Genomic DNA, 19,836 nt, shown 5'->3' with positions numbered 1-19,836 from the left:
ATGTTTACCTTGCTCTGGTTCCTGGTTGTGTGGGGGGGTCATATTGAAGGGCATGGTGGATGAAGAGGGGGAGGTAGAGTATGTAGACGGGGATGAAGCCGGGCGAGGGAGGGTGCGGTGGGTGGGCATGAAGATATCCTGCTGACTCTCCCATCGACCCTGAGGAGCAAAGACAGGATTCGTTTCAGAATGAAGGAAGTTTTCAGCAGTGGCGACTGCAAGAGGGGGGCAAAAGGGGCCCTGGGACCCTCATAAAAAATACTGGCCACCCCACTGAATCATGTTCAGGTCATTGAGAGGTATACAGAGCCTCTTCTTCAATCAAGACATGAATGCCGAACCCATTAAACAAATAAGTACATTCATGAAGTTATATATATTAAAAGACCAATTAAAATTTATTTTCTTATAAAACTCGCCTTTGTTTTTAGCTCATATTTTATTAGCTTATTTAACAGAGTCAAATTTCTCATTTTCGCTATGTTTGTAATTTTCCTTGTTTTATCAATACAGACCTGTCAGAAAACCAGAAGGCCAATTTAAATTTATTTTCGTACAAAACTTGCCCTTGTTTTTAGCTCATATTTCTTTGATGTTGTGTTAGTAATTTTTGCTTATTTTAACAAAATAAGTTTGTCTTATAAATGAGACAATGTGTCAAATAAAAACAAATAAATAAATAAGAATAGGTGGAACGTCTCATTATGACACATCATCGTATCAGCTACTGGCATATACAAATATAAAAATTTAATAAATGTCTCCAGAGTTTAAAACCAAGCAGCAGGTCGGTAAAGGAATCTGCGCTACCTTATCATCCAACAGGCAAGACGTGGACAGGTCCTGCCTACTTCCAGACAGCTGAAACGTGAGACAGACAGAAACATTAGGAAAATATTTCTCCGTTTCCGTATCACATGGAAGAATCTGATCATTTATTTTACCCTGTGAACAGACGGAGAGCTCAGACTCCTCCTGTTACTCCTCCCCTTGCCAGTCAGCTGCTCCTTCACTGCTACTTCCTTTAACAAGTTCAAACAAATCAGAAACGTTTAGCATTCCTGATGATCAGTCATTGTTTACAGTGCTGGGAGGTTCTCCTTCTACCTGTCTGAGTCTATCCAGGGTCAGGATGTTCTCCAGGCTCATCACGCTGCGGAGGTATTTCTCAATGGCGGCCTCGTCATCTCCTGATTGGCTGTTGTGTGCGCTCGCAGCCAGCCGGGCTAGCATCTCCCTGTCCTCTGAACCTGGAGCATCCTGAAAGAAGGAAAAAAAGAAACATGTCGGGTACGGTCAGGAATATTTTTGTGAGGCACTTTCAGCCCAACTAAACGCCTGCGTCCTCCTGTTCCTCGTCTTACCCCAGGAATGTTGGAAACCACTTCGAAAGTGACACCGCAGCCAGGTATGGTGCTGCGGGTCGACATCCTCCTGAGGAAGTTGTGGGCAAAACCCTGGCGACCCGGGTTGACGTTGACGCAGATCCTCTTCCTCAGCACCAGCTGCATGTCGGCGGGGTGGCTGAGCTGGACCACCGCCCGCACCGTCAGGTAGACGCGCTGCTCCGGCCACGACCCGCCACGACTCAGCTGGGGACACTCATGGACGGTGGAGTCCCACGATGCCTCGGCTTTCACCTGGCGGTCATTGAGGGTCATCACTGTAGCGTGAGCAGAAAGGCAGCCAGAAAAAGAAAGGAAGAGAGAGAGAGAGTAGATGCTCACCTCTCCATCGTAATGTTTGACAATCTGCAGGTCGAAGAAGTCGTCCTCGTCTTCTCCAGTCAACATGGCGTCCCAGCCTCCGGCTTCAGGCACTTCAAACTGCTCCTGGGAGTTGAAGTCGTCGGCTGGGGGAAAAGAGAAAATGTATGTTTGATAAGAAACTAAGGTGACGTTAGGGCAACCTGCGCTAGCTAACAAAACTGATTACGTTTAAGGTCCAAGAAGAGGACTGGAATGTGCGTTTCCATCCCTGGTAGAGGCGCCCTGTGAACAGAAAAACACTATGTATGTGGGGGGTTTTATGCTTGGGTGACAAATTGGTTTTATTTAAAGGAATTTGTGATTTGTTTTTTCTTTTCACCATGGATTTTTATAGTTCGGCGTGATGTCAGCCATCTTGTTTGACAAGAGTGATTTACAGATTCTATTTATTTGGACTTTGAATTCAGGCCAACTCTACAACAAAATATAAGTCAGGCTAAGATTAATTTTTTTCGCGAGAATAAAGACATAATATTATTAAAATACACTTGAAATAATATAAGAATTAAGTCTTAATATTACCAGAATAAAGTTGTAATGTGAGGAGAATGAAGTAGAAATTTTATGAAAACTAAAAGTAAAAAATTACTTATCCAATTTTTTTTCCCCTAATTAAAACAACTTTTTTCTCGTATTTTAAGACATTCTTCTAGCAAAGTTGCGTATTTATTCTAATATTATGACTATATTCTTGTAATTCAACAAAAATTCTCAAGGCCCAACCCCAATACTTTGCTGTACAACTCACAAAAAAGGGAAGATTGAAAAATAAATCACTTTTTGAAAACATTTCCTATAATTCCTCATTTCTTTCACAGAAAAGAAAGTGAGCAAAATAAAAAGGAAAACAAAATATGAGATTTCATTTTTAACCCACAGCACCCAGCCCTACAACAATCTGCTGAACACATCAGGGGACGTACCACTCTGCGGGAGCGCCAGGAATGCCGCTGCCAGCAGAGGGCACCATGACGGCGTTCCTCTCCTCAGTGAGGGTCAACCTCCACTCCAGCAGCTGCGCCTCCCTCTCCATGTCATCCTCTGTCTTTTCTGGACACAAACATGGTAACATTTAAACATGTCAGACACAAAGTGAACATTTTCCATTTTTTAAAATCAATTCTTGGGGTTTAAATTAAACAGCATCAGCCAATCACTTTACAACAATTTCTCCCAACCTCCTAATAAAAACAAAACAAAAAAACATGGTGTAATTTCATGTGTGAACATCTGTAAATGTTACCTGCTTTGCTAACCAGGCTCTGCAGGTGTTGGTCCAGGTATTCTTGTCTCTTGGTGAGCGCAGCCAACCACTGCCGCCGCAAACGTTCCAGATCTCTGTCCTATCCAACAACGACTCAGTTAATGCGTTCTGTCCTTTCCAAACACAACTTCATCCAGAGCATTCTGAAGCAGAAACGTGGAGCGAGTTGTGTCGGTTTGGCGTACCTGGTAGCTGTCCATCTCGTCCCCTTCCTGGTTCGCTGTGCAGGTCCTGATCTCCACGCAGCCCACCGACACGGCCAGCACGATCTCTGCTATCAGTGGCATCGTGCCCGAGTCCTGAACCGAGCGCACGTCCACCTGGACTCGCCTCGACTGGCCCTGGGGTCGACGTGAACCCAAACAGCAGTTTGAACATAATAAACAAGCTTTTCATTCTCCTCTGGAGTCGTGCCGGCTGGGACTGTGTAGGTTTTACATCCCTACCTGTCGAAGCTGGAAGATTCCCCCCGTGCTCACGTCTCTGGCGGGAACTACTTCCACCGGAACAAAGTCTCCGTTTTCGTTTATTTCCAGGATCTGAATCCACAGTTCCAGGCGACGTGTGACCTCGCTCCACCTACCATAAGTTGTTTTAGTGTCTTTTACAAATCAAAATCTAAAAAGTGTGACATGCATTTGTATTCAACCCTCTTTTTTCTGATACTCTGAAAGTTGTGAAGAAAATCCAGTCACACGTGGCTCTTTGAATTTTCCACAATGATTCTTTATAACTCTAGCTAAGATGATTTCAAAGAAGAGAACTAGTGTTTCTAAATATGAATACAACCAAAACAAAATGCATTTGCTAAAGCATGGTATTTTTGTCAGTAGGTTTTTTTAAACACCACCTTTTTTTTTGTACAAACGTCGTTGGTTGTTTTTTATTTTATTTTAAAACCTAAAAACAGAAATAAAAGGCAAAGTCTTAAAAAAAGACACATTTCCTACTGTGCATGTTCATCAAAAATGAATATGCCATGTAACAAACTACACAAATTTGAACTCCATGGAAGAGCGTCTAGAGACATTTTTAAAAGAAAGATGTAAGAAGTCCCACTTAAAGGTGGCCTGAACACATGGAAGACACAGCAAACACCAAAAAGAAGGAGCTCTGGTCAAATGAGAGCAAAGCTGAACGTTTTAACCTACATGCAAAAGTTCACATGGTGAAACATGGCGGTGGAGTAGTCAGACTTCAAGAAAAGATAAAGGAGCTAAACGCAGAGCGATCCTGTTAGAGTCTGTCTGCAGGAAGATAAGTGAGTGCGTGTGCGCCTACCTGTCTCGTAGCGTCCGCGTTTTGGCCTGGATGATGCTGAGGTCCCACAGGGCCGGGTTTCTTCCTGCGTCAGACTGCTTGTGTCCAAACACCTCGATGGCAACCGCTCCTTCAGTCAGATACTCGATGAAATCCTCCGTCACCGACACCGCCACCTCCTACGGCATCAACAGAAAATCACATCTATTAATCACCAAATAATAAATAGATTTATCAGCAATAAATAAATAAATAAATGTAATTCTATTTACATGAAATGACTAATCGAATTAATGCCAACGAATCGATTACTGAAATAATCGTCAACCAATTCAATAATAGAGTAATCGTTAACTCAAAAAAAAAGAAAACCATTCATTCATTCATGCTTGAAAACAACACACTCTAAACTGTATAAAATATATACATTATGTATTGCAGATAAAGAAAAGAAGAAAAAAAAACTCTCTGTAAATAAGTTCTACTTAAAATTCTTAAAGTGCCACAATTTTGCTTTCCACTCATGAAAATGTTAATCAAAAGAACAAAAAATAAACGCATTATTCCGACGTAATATTGATGTTAAGTCAAACAGAACGGGCCGAGATTTTGAGAATATTTGTAACTGCAAATGCAACTTTTGCTACAAATGATCCAGGGTTTATTTTCTTACTTAAGAAATACAGTTTTATTTGCATCTTTTAATGTATTTACAATACTGCATTAAAAAGGTTTAAATAAGAATATCTGCAGAGTGTGCAGATCATTTTTATCCAATTAATTGTTATAAAAAATCAACAGAATAATCGAGGACTCATGGTCAGTTGCAGCCCTAAAATAATCGTGCAGTACCGATCACTAATCAGAAAAATAAAAATATTGACATTCCACCTTGCAGCTGTCAAACACAACCATGCAGTGCGGGTCCTTTGAGTTGGGCGACGAGGAAGATGGGTCGACCTCAGGGGCCACGATGGTGGGCTCAGATTGGTCCCAGAACGAATACTGACAGAAGACGAAGTTGGACAGGTGCTGCGGCAGACCGGTGGCTTGAAGGATCTTTATCTGCAGTTACACCAAAGTCGACATCAGAGTTAGAATTTGAGTAAAAGTCCGCAGCATCTAAAACGGCTTCAATGACGAGCATCGGTGTTGCTTACCGAGCAGACCAGTTTGCGATCCTCAAATTCAGAGTCCTGGTTGTTGTCGGGTTCATCTCCTCCCGCCATGTTGTCCTCCAAGCCCCCTCCCACTCTCATGACCTCCACATGCAAGCGTCCTGCGACCTTACAAAGGAAAACAGAGGAGAGGAAAAGGTTAGTTTCTGTTATAGCGCTTGAAAAGAAGCTGAGAAGCCGGGGTTGTACCTCTCCCTTTTGGTTGATGATGGGAACGGCGTACTGCAGCTTCACATCGTAGAACAGACAGGAAAGGAAAACGTTGGCGACGCCGATCAGACTGTGATTCTCCTGCTCATCGAAGAACGGGTCGGCTCGGCGGAAGTATGAACGCATTACCTGGAGGAGGAGGAATAGAGGAAAAAGTAGGCTCTACAGGGGTTTCTGAAGTAAAACAACATACTCAAATCTAATTTACTTTTTCTCAGCATTCACAATTTCTACTCCAGTAATTTTGGTATCAAAAATAAGCTAACGGTTGGGAGACTCAATCAGAAGTGTAAGTAGTGCAGTGGCTGCTGTAGTTTAAGAGAAAATGAGGATGGAACATAAAATAATGTGGCGGTCTTTGTTCCTCACCAACATTTTTTTTTACATTATACTGCATTTAAACCTTTCACAAATATCATGAATACAGCTACAAAATTTTGGAAACCATAGATCCACCTGTACCTGTGCAACGATTGGTGCAGTTGAGGTAAACAAAAGGAAATTTACACAGGTTTTAGTAAAGAAAAAATCGCTAGACCTTTTGCACCATCTGCAAAACTTACTGAACTTAACATATTTTTAAATGTCTAAAATGTCTAATTTTTCATCTTTTTAGAAACACCCCTATTTATTTTTTTTCAAATTATTATAAAACAAAAAGTAATTGCTAAATTTTACTCCAGCTGATGTGTATTTTTGGAAATCCAGTGTAAAAGAAAAAAAAAAGTAATCTAGGCAAGCTACCAACACATATACAAAAATTTTTTTGGGCACTACCAGACCTCCATACGATGTCTTTGATGAAGGTACTCATGACTCGATCATGATTTATAGCAGACTGTAGGGAGAACTCACTGGGTCGTCTTGGTGGTGGACGTGATAGTCCTGCCACTCCTGGTAAAGCTCTCTCATGTCCACCAGACGGTTCTCCATCTTCTCCAAGCTCCAGATCTGTTTGCCTCGGCACCGCCGTCGAACCTGAATGGCCGGTTCGCTGAGCACCGCGTCCCGCTGCAACGCAAACACGCCGAGGTTAACGAGCTGCAGGAAGACGCACGTCGGCGCGGTTCCGTCAGAGGTTCGTTGTGAAGCGCGAGACCTTGCGGTTTGCGTTGAGGTTGTCTGACGGGATTTGCAGGGTGACTCTGTACTCGGTGTGGCGCTCCAGCTCGTCGGAGATGAAACACGCTTCCTGCACCAGGAGGTTTGCTCTCACTATCTGCTCCCTCAGCCTCCGGAGACTCCTCACCAAAACCACCTCCCTGAAAGAGGATGGGAGAAGGCCGTCAAGTCAAAAAAACAGTCAGGAGGAAGGAGGGATGAGGACTGTTATTGATTAATGATATCAATTAATATATAATTCCTAAAAGCACTAAAACCACCAAAACATATGGAGTTTCTTTCCTGCTCAATAATAATCTATGAATATAATAAAATAGAAAGTGTTATACTTAACATTTTCTATTGATATACAATTTCACTCTAATAAAAGATAAAAGTCTTAATCTGCATCAACCACCTGAGCTGGCGGGACACAAAGAAACAATCCAAGGGCCAAAACTGGAACCCCCTCCCGCACTTTGGACAACCCTGGTCTAAGAGGATGAATTTAGCTGAGGAACTGGAACTAATTTTAATCAAATAAACCATTAATAGACAATTAATCGTAAGTCGATTCTGTTATTAAATACAGACCCTAAACACGCTCACACACACCTGTCTTCACTCCACTGCCTCAGTCGGCTCTGAGCGCTGGTAGAGTGGCTCATCCCTCCCACACTGAGCCGCTCCAGGCTGCGGTAGTGAGACTGCTGTCCCTGCCCTGGCTGGACAGACGTCTGTCCTCCAGGCTGGCCGGTGGACAGGCGGTCTGGGTTGAGCTTCTTGCGGAGCTGCTGGAGCTCCTGCTCGTACATCTGCCTCTGTCGCTCCAGAGCCGATTGCTTCTCTTCCTCGTGTTGCCTCTCCAGAGACTGGAGGACCGCCTGCATGGGATCTGAGCACAGGCAGGACAGATGAGCAGAAGAAGAAAGAGAAGAAAGATGAGACAGGCTAGCGGTCTGCCTGGCAGGGAATCAGTGCAGCGTTCTGATAGGTCCTCTCACCATTGCTGCCCAGGGCCTTCATCATGACCTCGGTCTGAGCGAACTCGTAAGAGAAGCTGACCTCGCTGGAGACCTCGCTGGCCGTGTCACCGTCGGCGTCCAGCTGCTCGCTGCTGCCGCTGTTCTTCAACACGCCGCCTTCGCCCTCCTCTTCCTCTGCTGGCCGCGAACGGCGCTTTGCCAGATTGATTCTTCAATTAAAATAAATACGCGTCAGTGACTAAAATGGTTTATTGTAGCTTTAAAAAAAAAAAAAAGTAAATGACACAAAAAAAAATTTAAATTCTAGAAGATGACACAAATTAGTTTTTTATCATAAGGAAATGAGAAAATGTTGAAAACTACCTGAAGAAGTGGTTGTTTCCCCAGAGGATTCGGTCACCGTGATGAAGTTGCAAAGCAGTGGTTACTGGAGAACCATTAACACACGTCCTGTAACACCAATAAATGCATAAGACCTTTAGTAATCAGGTTCATCTCTACCCCATAACATTATTTAATAAATATCAGATGTTGCAATATGCAACTACATTTCTTTATTGATTCTTTATATTAATTTCCCCTGAAAATAAAAAGGAGTTATTTGTATCACAGCAAGTTAGCTACAAGTGACAGAAAAATCTGATGAGTAGAAGAAGTCAGTGGTTAGTTGGGAAAGAACAAAAAAAAAAACAACATTTATTTACAAATAGTAAACACATGCCAACACTTCCCGGTCACACTGACTGAAGACTCAGATAACTAGTTTTAGGTTTTGGCGATGCATTTAAAAAAAGAAAAAGACATAGGAAGCACAAAATGGGTAGTAAGTTGTTTAAAACAGCAGAAATATGTCCAGCAATTAACTTGGAGAACCTAGACCTAATGGTATCATGGATACTTTCAATATACGCAGGGAAACGTGCCACTAACCTGGTCATTCTCAACTACATTGTAAAGTTCTGAATTTGCCCAAAAAAATTACATATGCAGTATTTACTTATAATCTTGCTGTTTTTAGAAAAGAAAGCTTCAATTTATGCCTGCAGATGATAAATTGTCCCGGTAATTGTTGTGATAAATGATAATATTGTTGTTTTGAAACATTTTCAAGCAATATGTTTATAATAGCTAAATAATGCCAGTTTTCCATCTCAAAGACCAATAAACTTTTATTTTGCACTGAACACTTAACACTGGAGCTGGAAGATATTTTAAATATCCAAACTTAAACACAACCAACCTAAAGAATAAATAAAACAGAAATAACAAAAAACACATACAAGTGACACCAAAAATAAAATGGATTTGATGTCTCTATAAAAACTTCCCTTCAAAAAATATTAGAATAGAAATTATCAAGCAATTAATTGTTTAATTGCTTATTTAGTATGTGAGCTTTTATCTCTGTGTGCTAGCAGGAAGCATCCTGTGATTCAACAATCCTTCATTAGGTGATTTTGGATGTGCTGCACACATTTCTTACAAAGTCTAATTAAACTTCTCCGTTAAAACCTAAATGCTTTTCTTTTTTTATTACATCTGACTGCAAAATGTGACGGTGTTGATCCGACCCTGTTTATTGGTATGGCATTGATGCAGATCCGTACAGACCTGTTCTCCAACTCTAATGTGGGAATCTTGGCTGTCCCTGCAGGCCTCCCTCCAGGCTATTTGGAGTTGAGTTCAGCTCATTTGCCTAAAACGTGTTCCTGTAGAGTTACTTACCGAGCGTTGGGGTGGGGGGTGAGGATGACGGCAGTCTCTGCTGTAGTGTCAATGACGCAGTGCTCTGCCTGGATTCCCATCCCACACAGCTGGATGTCCTGGGAGTCTGCTGAGCCCACACGCGTGTGTTCCTGAGGCACAGCATTCACAATGTTATACTGTCGTACGGAGGTGATCCAAGGAAACCTCCTGCAGAATACACGCATTCCACCATGACGAGTAATACTTTTAGGCTTCTGTACCTTTAGGTAGTACACCAGCAGCTCATTGAGGGCGGGATCCGCGTTCAGGTTGACGAGAAAACTTTTATCATCTCCAACTTTGATCCCTGAAGACTGAAGGGAAATCCCCAGACTCTCCAACTGCTTCTGACGTTCCTGAAAGCACACACACGCACAAAACAAAAATACTGAGCCTGATTTCAAACACCGGCTGAACACAGTAGCGTTGCCGACCACTTACTTGTGCGATCTCCTCGGTTTTTCGGAGCTTCTCCTCCCAGGTGTAGGTCATCTCTTGGATCAACTTCTCGGACTCTTCCAGGCGCTCTTTCAGCTCCGGAGCTTTCATCGACTGCGGAACAGGAAGCCGATGATAACGGACAGAAAGCAGAGTTGACTTAATGTCTTAGATTGCTGAAGAAGTCTCACCTCGGCCTGAGTGAGCTGCACTCGCAGTTTCTCTACTTCTTCCCTCAGCTCCCTGATGATGCGTGCGTTGGGGTCTTCGTTGACGACGGCATGGTTAACAATGTTCTTTGCTCGGTCGGCGTAGCGCAGCGTCGACAAGGTTTCCTCGTAGTTGTCCGCCGCCGGGCTCACCGTTGCCACCATGGCTGTGCGACTGTTGCCCCCCAGGCAGTCCTGGAAAAGCAGTACAAACAGATGAAGTGTCGAAACGGTGGAAAATTCAAACGCGTGCTTGAATAGTTCAATCAAAAGTGTTGTTTACCTTCAGCAGCCAAGTCAGAACCGAGTCTCTGTAGGGAACGAACTTGGTCTTGTTCTTCGCCGTTCCCTGTTCAGCTAGCGCAGAAATGACCAGACCAAGTGTAGTAAGGGACCTGCACCAAACAATACACACATACTAGGGTTAGCGACCGTTAGCTTCTCATTACCGCTGGCTGGATATCATTATAGATTATCTATGGGGTAAAGGGTTTCTGCAGATTGCACCAACTCAAATTTAAGACTTTTCAAGACCATTTTGAATGGACCGTACGACTTGTATCTGAACATAAACGTATGAACTTTGTCCAGCTAGTTCGCAAGTAATTTGCATTTATCCACTATAAACACAAAAAAGCTAGCTAGCTAACTAGCAAGAGCATGCTAGCAGTGAGTTACCGAGTTACCGGAAGCCTCAAATGCCCAATGAGAAAAAAAAGAATATATTAGATGAAATAGCCCTGCCAAGACAACATTTAGGAACTATGATTAACGTATTTAAGGTCAACTTACATTTTAAAATGAATTTAAGCCATTTTAAGCCCTTAAATGTATATACATGAATTTAAGACTTTTTAATGATGCTTTGATACCTTGCAGCAGGTGATCTGATCATTACATACCCATTGCCCTTGCTTCTTTATTTTATGGATTTCAGCTCCAGAAGTAAATGTGGCTCATGTGGAAACGCGTCGCAGGTTTCTGCTAAGAGCTTTGCTTACTTGTTGATGTTGCTTCCCTCCTTCAGTCGCTCTCCTGCTGCTCCAGTTTTTGCTGCACGTTCACTTCCAGCCAGGTCAACCAGACTTAAACGACTCACCTTCTCCCCACTCGTCTACAGAATAAACAAAGACATAGACATCTTTAATTCCTTCCACCCGTTCACCTTTATTTCTCAGACTAAGTTCACAGCAGGTCATGAGGCTCAATTCCAATGTTTTGGCTGAAATCCATTTTCTTTTCTCTTTTGTTTTGCGTGCTGAATGATGTGACTACTATCAGACTTCTGTCCCCTGAACGACCCGAATGTGCAGAAGAAGAACATAAAAGTCACACAGCAGCAGTAACAGATGTCACTGCTTATGGATAGATTTTTAAAGTTTATTCAGCAATGAGAAGCTGTCAGAATTGTCACACAATCATTAAAAGATGAAGAAAACTAATGAAAAAAAGGCTTTAACTAGTAGCAGTGGCGTTGACTGCAACTTCTGTAGAGAAGTCTGTCTGGATGTGTAGTCAGGAGCAAGAGCGATAGGATTGCGATGTGCTTCAGTGACCAACTTCTTTCACAGTTTCCTAATTAAGATTTTTTTTCAGCCATTGTGTTACGTGTGTGCTGCTTCTGGTGCAGAATTATGGTGCACCCCTCAGGCCAATGACGTGTAAGTCGGATTAAATGTGACGTGACTGCTCAGACTGCAGGCACTTTGAGATACACATATGCAAGTGGCACAAATCAGATGTTTTAGGGGGTGAAAAGATCAGAATTGAGCCATTTAGTCGGACGAGGAAAATAAAAAAAAATCGGATATGGGTCGCTTATGGCAAAAGAGAGAGAAAAAAAAAAAAGAAAAACAGATTTGGGTCGCATTTGCCATCTGCATTAACGTAGCCTTAGTACCGCTTCAGTACCGGACAGTAAAAGTTTACTGTGGAATGCAAACAAGTTGTGTTCTCCTCAGACGCCATATTTAGACAACAAACTGTCAGAAACTCTTGCTGAAAAGGCTTTTTTTCCTCCGTTTTCCTCCCATTGTAACTCTAGCAGGCAGGTATAAGTACCGTCCTCACCTCTCAGCCACTGGTGTAAAGCTTCTCTCTGCATTTTTCTGAGGACTGTCAAAGAAGAGGATATCAGGTCTCCATCTGTGACTGCTCAGCAGCTGACGAGGTTGAATCTAACACCTCACCAACACCTGATGTCAGCCCGTCGCCACGGATGTGGCTCTAACCAACCACTTTACTTTATCCGAGGAAGCTCAGGGCTTTAAAGCACACTGTCTTACACTGAGTCATGTCGACGTAAAAAAATACATGTCCGCCACTGCTTTGTGAGGTTTGTGTGAGGGGTCTCCAAGGTTATGCGTTCCTTTTATCTTAAACATTGGAGTTCGCTTTCCAAATGTTTCATCTAGCATCCCACTGAAAATCTCAGGCTGAGTTTACACACAACACGACTTCTGAAAAGACACGACGGAAAGATGGGAGATAAAGAGCCGGCAGCCCAGGGTGCCGTGATACAGATCAGCCGCAAACGGATACGGCTTCGCATTCCCAGAGGAAAACTCACTGTTGAACAAGGGAGACTTTATCATCTGGATAAAAGAGGGAAAAAAAGGATACAAAAGGAACTGAAGTTGTGAAAATTTAAGAGGGAACATATTGGAGTTGCTGCTTACTGTAACTAACAGTAAACTGTCTTTTACGCTATTTTGATTCAGATCTAGACGCATGATCAAGCAAGTGATATAATGATGAGGTGGCAACAATCTTCAACATGGTGTTTTGTTTGCATGATTAGAAACTCTGTAGCCAGACTGGGTGATAACCAGATCAGGAGGCAGGATGTGTAGCGATAATGTGTCAAACTAGCTGGCCGCAGTTTTAAAAGGAGCCAAAACAGATCAACAGTCGAGATAAAAGTAACTAAACACCCATTGCATTCATCAGCAATCTGAAGGATGAACAACCAAATAAGTTGTAAGTTAGTTCAAGGTGCAAACAAGAGTAGAGTGTTTTCCTGAATGAAACTAATGATGTTTCTTGGAATGACTCATTCAGCAGTTGTGGGTCTTTACTACCTCTTAACCATTACGGCTTTAAACGTGCAACTTCAACGACAGCCTCCTGCAGTGCTGCGCACATGAGCACTGATCACCTATTACATTAAAAGGAAGTATCATGTTGTCAAGCGACAAATCAGTGTGGAAAATTTTGTTTCTGCTGCATTACTGCAAGCTGAAAATGTTTTTTTCTAGCCTCAAAACCAACAAATATGGTTTTAATGGGATTTATGAGCTAGCAAAGTGACTCACTCGCTTGATGAGTGACCAACTTGGTGAATGACTGCGTGTGTGCGCGCGCTGAAAACAAAGCAGGCTGTATCAGTTGACAAACTCGCAGTCATGACTGTGAATTATTAACAGGGTTTGGTGGGAGCCAGAAATAAGAGCGAGGAGTAAAGTGGGTCAGTGAGGAAAGGAGAAATGAGTCACTGAGGTTTTTCCTCTAAGAGACTCACCGTAGGGGCTGACGCCACCGCATTCGGTAACTACCTTCACCCTCATCCCAGAGGGCGGCGGATTGGATTATTTGAATTCCTACTCCTACTTTCAGTAATGGCTGCATCTGAGGGCTTTTTGAAGAAAAAGTTTTCATACCACTTGAACTCCTCCACGTTTCGTAATTTTACAACAAACGTCGGTGTGTTTTCATTTTGAAAGAAATTGCTGTCAAATGTTTTTTGTTTTGTTTTTTTTTTTGTTTTGTGCTGCAGTCGTTTTGAAGATATCAATAAATGTTTCTAGAGGTCATCAAAGGTCAACTTGTCAGTCCACAATTACTAAATAAAACAAAATGTGGCATCAGTCGTTTGAGCAGCAAAAATGCGCCTTTTGTTGTTATAATTTCTTATAATTAAAAAGGAAAAAGGTTTCCAGGGGTCACCAGAAACACTTATTGATATCTTTAAAATGATTGTGGCACAAAGAAAATGTTTTGCTGCACAAACGCTTGCAAGTTTTAAACCAAACCAAACTTGTTTGGTTTAAAGGAGATCGGGGTGGGGGGGAGTCAACTTCACTCAGATATAAGCATTTATATTTAGCACCTCTGACTCAATACTTCACACAGCTGATACTCCCTTAAATGACATTGCTCAGGATGTGACTCTACCAGTTTGGACAATAAAACTGACTTTTTATCAATCCATCTTTACAAAGCAGGTCGAGCTCAGTCAGACTGGATGGAGAAACTCTGAAGAGATTCTCAGATTCTTAATTCCGTGAAACCAGGAACTGAGAGAACAGCGTCTGAATAAAAAGGTGATGGACACATGATGCAGGGTAACATCGGCTGATCTAAAAGAGCCTCTTAAGATCTGTTACATCTACAGTTTGTCACTCTTGATCATAACTTCACACTGATTTAAAATTGATTTTCTCATCCAAAACTAAGATTTCCAAGAGAATTCATCCATTAACGGTTTCTCTTGCTCAGCTCTATGTGTGTGTATGTGTGATTTCATCTTACCCCAGACCGCAGGTCCTTGAGTGTGTGTGTGAGGATGATGTTGAAGACGGCGTGCGATCGACTGCTCTCCTCGTTCATGTTTGTGGCAGCGACCGTCCGAGATTTATTCCCCTCTGACATCAGAGACTCAATGTCCTGATGAAACAAATAAATTCATCAAAGATATCAGCAAAGAATTATACAAACTTTACGCTTAGATCTATAAAGCCATTACATTTTCTGTGTGTGCGTGTTAGGTCTGGATCATAGAAGCTGCCACACAGGTTCTGGTTTATTCTGTCACTCATTCTACGGGACTAAGGCAAAGTTGTCCTGGGCCACTTTTGCAGTCAAACTAAGAGTTTCAAGAGTGACAGCCTGCCTGAAGTCTCATTCATCACTACAGAGTAGAGCAGGAGTCTCGCACTGTTCCGCACAGCTGACCTGCTTTACTAACATCACTAGCAGTCTTTTCATGAAATGATTTTAATTACAAATTTCTGAGAATTATTGAGTCAGTAAGTAACATATTTTATTGAATTGAGATAGGGGTAGGAACAAATAAGTTTTGCTTCTTCCTACTCCCTTTCAAATAGAAACGTAGTTGGAAGCTAATTATCTTGTTCCTAGTTATGTTTGGACATGTTTTCTCTTATCCTACTGGTTAAAACCTGTTTATAATAAATCAAATAAATAAATAAAAACTGCCTCTTTTCATGTGCATGCCCTGAAAAACTGTTTTTAAAGACTGCCCACGTTATTTATCTGATTAATTTACTTTTTTTTTTTTTCCCCCACACACTCTAGAGTCACTTCTTCACCTCCTTGTATGACCAGGTCATGTGACATGATTTGCACATGGAACTTGGATCATATGGCTTGGATTTCCCCAGCTGTCCCAGAAAAGTTGCGCAGAAAACAACCGAAACACTGATCACTAAATTGACCTTTAAAGGAAAGTGCAAAGTTTCTACAGCAGAAGAACAAGTTTCTCTGGAGGTTTTGTCCTCGCAAGGCTAATATGTACTGAAAAGGATCAGGGCCACTGAAAAGAAAGGAAAAAATTCTGGGTTTAAAGTCAAAATTCATAGTCAAAAAGTGGCAAAGGAAAGCAAACACCACCAACAACACAATAAAAGGCACTGCTGGCCTGATAAGATTTCATCCCTCGGTATTAGTTCAGCTCTTATGTGTGGGTTGAGAAATTACCTTAGTAATTCTCAGGAAGTTTGTGTTTATTGTGGCTCATTAGAGCCTGGAGGATTCAGTGTAATGCTCTCCCTTAAGGATGTCAAAGCTTTATCTTTGTGTTTTGCAGTGTCATACCTAGGCCTGTCGCGATAAACGATAAATCAATTAATCGTACGATAAATTAAAACTACCGACGTCATTTTAATTATCGGCATTATCGTCTCTTCCGGCCTTTTTCTCTTTCTGTTAATGACACTGAATGAAAAAAGGCTCAACTCCGATGCTCTCCACTGACCCCCCCTTCCTCATTTCCTTAGTGTAAAGCCCAGCGCACACGACACGATCTTAGAGCTGTCGGCCGATTGTCGGCCCATTTTCAAAACCTGACAGATCACACATTAGCCGACAGAAATCCTAGGTATAACGGTTCGATCGGGTTCGTTCCTGCCGTGTGGTGTCCAACAATGGGCACAAAATAATGGCTACAAGTTCAGTGAACTAATTTTAAAACCAGGCATTAATCAATGCTTTACTACAATCTACCTGCAATGCATGTGGCTAGTGTCAGCGTAAAGTCCTGACTGAATGAAAATCATTAGAACCTATTTACGTCACGTTAACGAAGAACAGCTGAAAAGTTACCGGTTTCGCTCCAACTCCTCCCCTTGTCATTTCTATATTCTTTGCATGTTGAATAAACATTAATGTTGTTTCCACATATCGTGTCAGCTGTTTGGGATTCCCCTCCTAATTTCCCCTCAGAAAACACGAAGGAGAATCTGCGCTTTCTGATTGGCTACCTGTCACATTCAACAGGCTGCGTTAAGATCCCAGTCAGAGAAAATCCCTGATTTAGATCAGAGCGGCAACGATGATCTACCGTAACACACCACACAATCTTAGAAAGACCAACGTTTTAAGATTGTTGTAAGGGGAAAAATAGGAGCAAAAAATCATGTAGTGTGAACTATTGCTTCAGGTAGTCGATGTGCCCATCTTCTCTATTTAAATCTAATTATTACTGAAGGGCAACATAATATACACACTTCATAATTTGCACTCTTTTGGTTGAATGCAGTATTTATTTACACTTTGGCTTTATGTTGTTTAGTTTTTATTCAAGTACATTTTTTATTAATAAGACTGAGAATCCATTTTATTTTTGTTTTTGGTTGTTTTGTTGATTTTGTTTACCAGTTCCAGTGTTTAGTGTTCTTTTGAAAATAAAGTGTATCTAACTTTGGCAAGAAATCGCATGCGTTATTACATCATTTTCAGTGTAAAAAGGTCTTCAAACTATATTATCGTTTATCGCAATAATTTTTGAGACAATTAATCGTTCAGCAAAATTTGCTATCGTGACAGGCCTACTTATTATTAACACTGGATTCATATTGCAGGCTTTTGTATAGTTTTGAAATCATGCCTTTTGTTGATTCACCTTTTGCTATTGATAATAAAATTTCTTCAGTCTTGGTCATATCTGTTGAGATTTTTTGCCATTCACTATGATTCTGGAGATAATGTCTAAGTTGCAAGTATCTGTAAAAATCTGTTTTTTGTGGATTAAATTCCCTTTGGATTTGTTCAAAAGATTTCATTATTGATCCATTAAAAAGCTGTGCTATAAATACCAGTCCCCCTTTTGTCCATCTCTCAAACCCTGTATCCATAGTAGCTGGGGTAAAATCTGGACTCTTCGCTATTTTTACAATTTTTGATATAGAGTCAGGGAAATTCAATTTCTTTTTTATTCTTGACCAAATGTTAATCGTTTCCTTAATCCAGCAATTTTGAATTTTGAGATTTCTTTGAACCCTCCTTGTTGTAAAGGGCAGTGACTCTAGGGACAGATTTGGGCAGGCTCTTTGCTCCATATATACCCATATTGTCTCTTGATCCTTTGCTAACCATAGAGCTATGGCTCTCAGTTGAGCAGCTAAATAATAATTCTTTAATTCCAGTAAACCTAACCCTCCATTACTCTTTGAGGACTGAAGTATTTTAAATTTGATTCTTGCCTTTTTATTTGCCATACAAACCTTGATATTCTTTTATCCATCTCTTTAAAAAAGGAGTTAGGAATGGAAACTGGGAGTGATTGGAATACAAACAGTAGTCTTGGTAATACATTCATTCTGACTGTTTCTACCCTCCCCCTGAGGGTCAGTGGTAGGATCTCCCATCTTTCTAGGTCTTTTATAATTTCCTTCTTCAGTTTCTCATAATTTGCTTTGAATAATTGTGAAGTTGGAGGTGTGATAATTATGCCCAAGTATCTAAATCCTTTATCGGTCCATTTGAACTTTATTTTATCTCTTAGCTGTGCTGAGCATTCCCCTGATATCATCATTGCTACTGATTTACTTTCGTTACTCGCATACCCAGAGATATTCCCATATTCTTTAAGGCTTTCTAGTAGAGCTGGTACTGACCGGAGTGGTTCTGTTAGGAGTACTAATAGATCGTCGGCAAACAGTGATATTTTATGTTCCACCCCTCCCTCGTCTCTTATTCCCTGGATTTGTTTATTCTGTCTTATTGCTTCTGCCATCGGTTCAATATTAACCGCGAATAGTAGAGGGCTTAGACAGTCCCCCTGTCTAACTCCTCTCTTGAGATCAAAAAATTCTGAACAGTACCCATTAATTCGAATTCGGGATTTTGGATTTTTATAGATTACTTTCACCCATTCAACAAACTGCTGTGAAAATCCAAATCTCAATAATGTCTGGTATAGAAAACTCCATTTTACCCTGTCAAAAGCCTTTTGGGCATCTAAACTAATTAAAAGGGAGGATAATGATTTAAATTTTGTATTTGACATTACATTTAATATTCTTCTAATATTGTTTGCTCCCTGCCTCCCCAGAATAAATCGCATTTGGTCTGGTTTAATCAATTTAGCTATATATTTTTGCATTCTTTTTGCCATTATACTTGTTAGTATTTTTAAATCGTTGCATAATAAGCTCACGGGTCTGTAGCCTTCACACATAGTTGGGTCTTTACCTTCTTTATAGATTACCGATATAATGGCTTCAGACCGTGATTTAGGGGTCCCCCTCTGTTAGTGCATAGTTCAATACCTTACATATTGCTGGCGTTAGTTCTTGGCTAAATGTTTTGTAGAATTCCCCTGGCAGTCCATCTGTCCCCGGGGATTTGTTGTTTTTGAGGTTTTTAATAACGATCATAATTTCCTGTGAAGTTATAGGTCGGGTCATTTCCAGCGACTCTTCTTCTGACAAAGTTGGGAGATTAATCTTTTTGAAAAAAGAGGATGTTACATCTTCCTGAGTGTTTTTGTCCGTATTATCATATAGTTTTTTATAGTATTCTGCGAAGGCTTCAGCTATTTCTTTGGGTTGTGTTTTAGTCTGCATTGTTGAGGGGTGTTTTATTTTGGGGACATGTCTATTTATTTGGGCTTTCCTAAGTTGAAATGCAAAAAGGCGACTCGCCCTATTGCCCGACTCAGAGGTCAGTCCTGACTCGGAGGCCGGTCCCAACTCGGCCCCGAGTCAGAGGCCGGTCCCGAGTCAGAGGCCGGTCCCGAGTCAGAGGCCGGCCCCGAGTCAGAGGCCGGCCCCGACTCAGAGGCCGGTCCCGACTCAGAGGCCGGTCCCGAGTCAGAGGCCGGTCCCGAGTCAGAGGCCGGTCCCGACTCAGAGGCCGGCCCCGACTCAGAGGCCGGCCCCGACTCAGAGGCCGGACCCGAGTCAGAGGCCGGACCCGAGTCAGAGGCCGGACCCGAGTCAGGTGCCGGACCGGACTCAGAGGCCAGCCCCGACTCAGAGGCCGGTCCCGACTCAGAGGCCGGTCCCGACTCAGAGGCCGGTCCCAACTCAGAGGCCGGTCCCAACTCAGAGGCCGGACCCGAGTCAGGGGCCGGACCGGACTCAGAGGCCGGTCCCGACTCAGAGGCCGGTCCCGACTCAGAGGCCAGCCCCGACTCAGAGGCCGGACAGGACT

The 19,836-nt window shown here is 42.0% G+C and overlaps 1 protein-coding gene across 6 annotated transcripts in view; it reads right to left on the bottom strand.

Moving 5' to 3' along the window:
* The window catches only part of kif13ba (kinesin family member 13Ba), a 55,889-nt gene that overhangs the window by 9,707 nt on the left and 26,346 nt on the right, over positions 1-19,836 (bottom strand). For all 6 annotated transcript variants that reach the window (XM_032559976.1, XM_032559978.1, XM_032559979.1 and 3 more), the window contains 27 exons: positions 14,692-14,826; positions 11,163-11,275; positions 10,445-10,556; positions 10,144-10,356; positions 9,956-10,066; positions 9,736-9,870; positions 9,494-9,624; positions 8,132-8,218; positions 7,787-7,977; positions 7,398-7,677; positions 6,781-6,943; positions 6,537-6,692; positions 5,661-5,810; positions 5,454-5,579; positions 5,185-5,358; positions 4,315-4,472; positions 3,480-3,612; positions 3,219-3,374; positions 3,013-3,112; positions 2,693-2,819; positions 1,936-1,991; positions 1,728-1,852; positions 1,365-1,640; positions 1,108-1,260; positions 945-1,022; positions 811-861; positions 9-159 (listed from right to left, as the gene is read on the bottom strand). In XM_032559976.1, the coding sequence (XP_032415867.1) occupies positions 9-159; positions 811-861; positions 945-1,022; positions 1,108-1,260; positions 1,365-1,640; positions 1,728-1,852; positions 1,936-1,991; positions 2,693-2,819; positions 3,013-3,112; positions 3,219-3,374; positions 3,480-3,612; positions 4,315-4,472; positions 5,185-5,358; positions 5,454-5,579; positions 5,661-5,810; positions 6,537-6,692; positions 6,781-6,943; positions 7,398-7,677; positions 7,787-7,977; positions 8,132-8,218; positions 9,494-9,624; positions 9,736-9,870; positions 9,956-10,066; positions 10,144-10,356; positions 10,445-10,556; positions 11,163-11,275; positions 14,692-14,826 (3,841 nt within the window). The remainder of the gene's footprint in view (positions 1-8; positions 160-810; positions 862-944; positions 1,023-1,107; positions 1,261-1,364; positions 1,641-1,727; positions 1,853-1,935; positions 1,992-2,692; positions 2,820-3,012; positions 3,113-3,218; positions 3,375-3,479; positions 3,613-4,314; positions 4,473-5,184; positions 5,359-5,453; positions 5,580-5,660; positions 5,811-6,536; positions 6,693-6,780; positions 6,944-7,397; positions 7,678-7,786; positions 7,978-8,131; positions 8,219-9,493; positions 9,625-9,735; positions 9,871-9,955; positions 10,067-10,143; positions 10,357-10,444; positions 10,557-11,162; positions 11,276-14,691; positions 14,827-19,836) is intronic.

Source organism: Xiphophorus hellerii, chromosome 4 (genome assembly GCF_003331165.1).
Source record: "Xiphophorus hellerii strain 12219 chromosome 4, Xiphophorus_hellerii-4.1, whole genome shotgun sequence".
Classification (NCBI taxonomy): Eukaryota; Metazoa; Chordata; class Actinopteri; order Cyprinodontiformes; family Poeciliidae; genus Xiphophorus; species Xiphophorus hellerii.
Note: the sequence above shows the minus strand (reverse complement) of the source record. Positions and strands in the feature narration are given on the sequence as shown.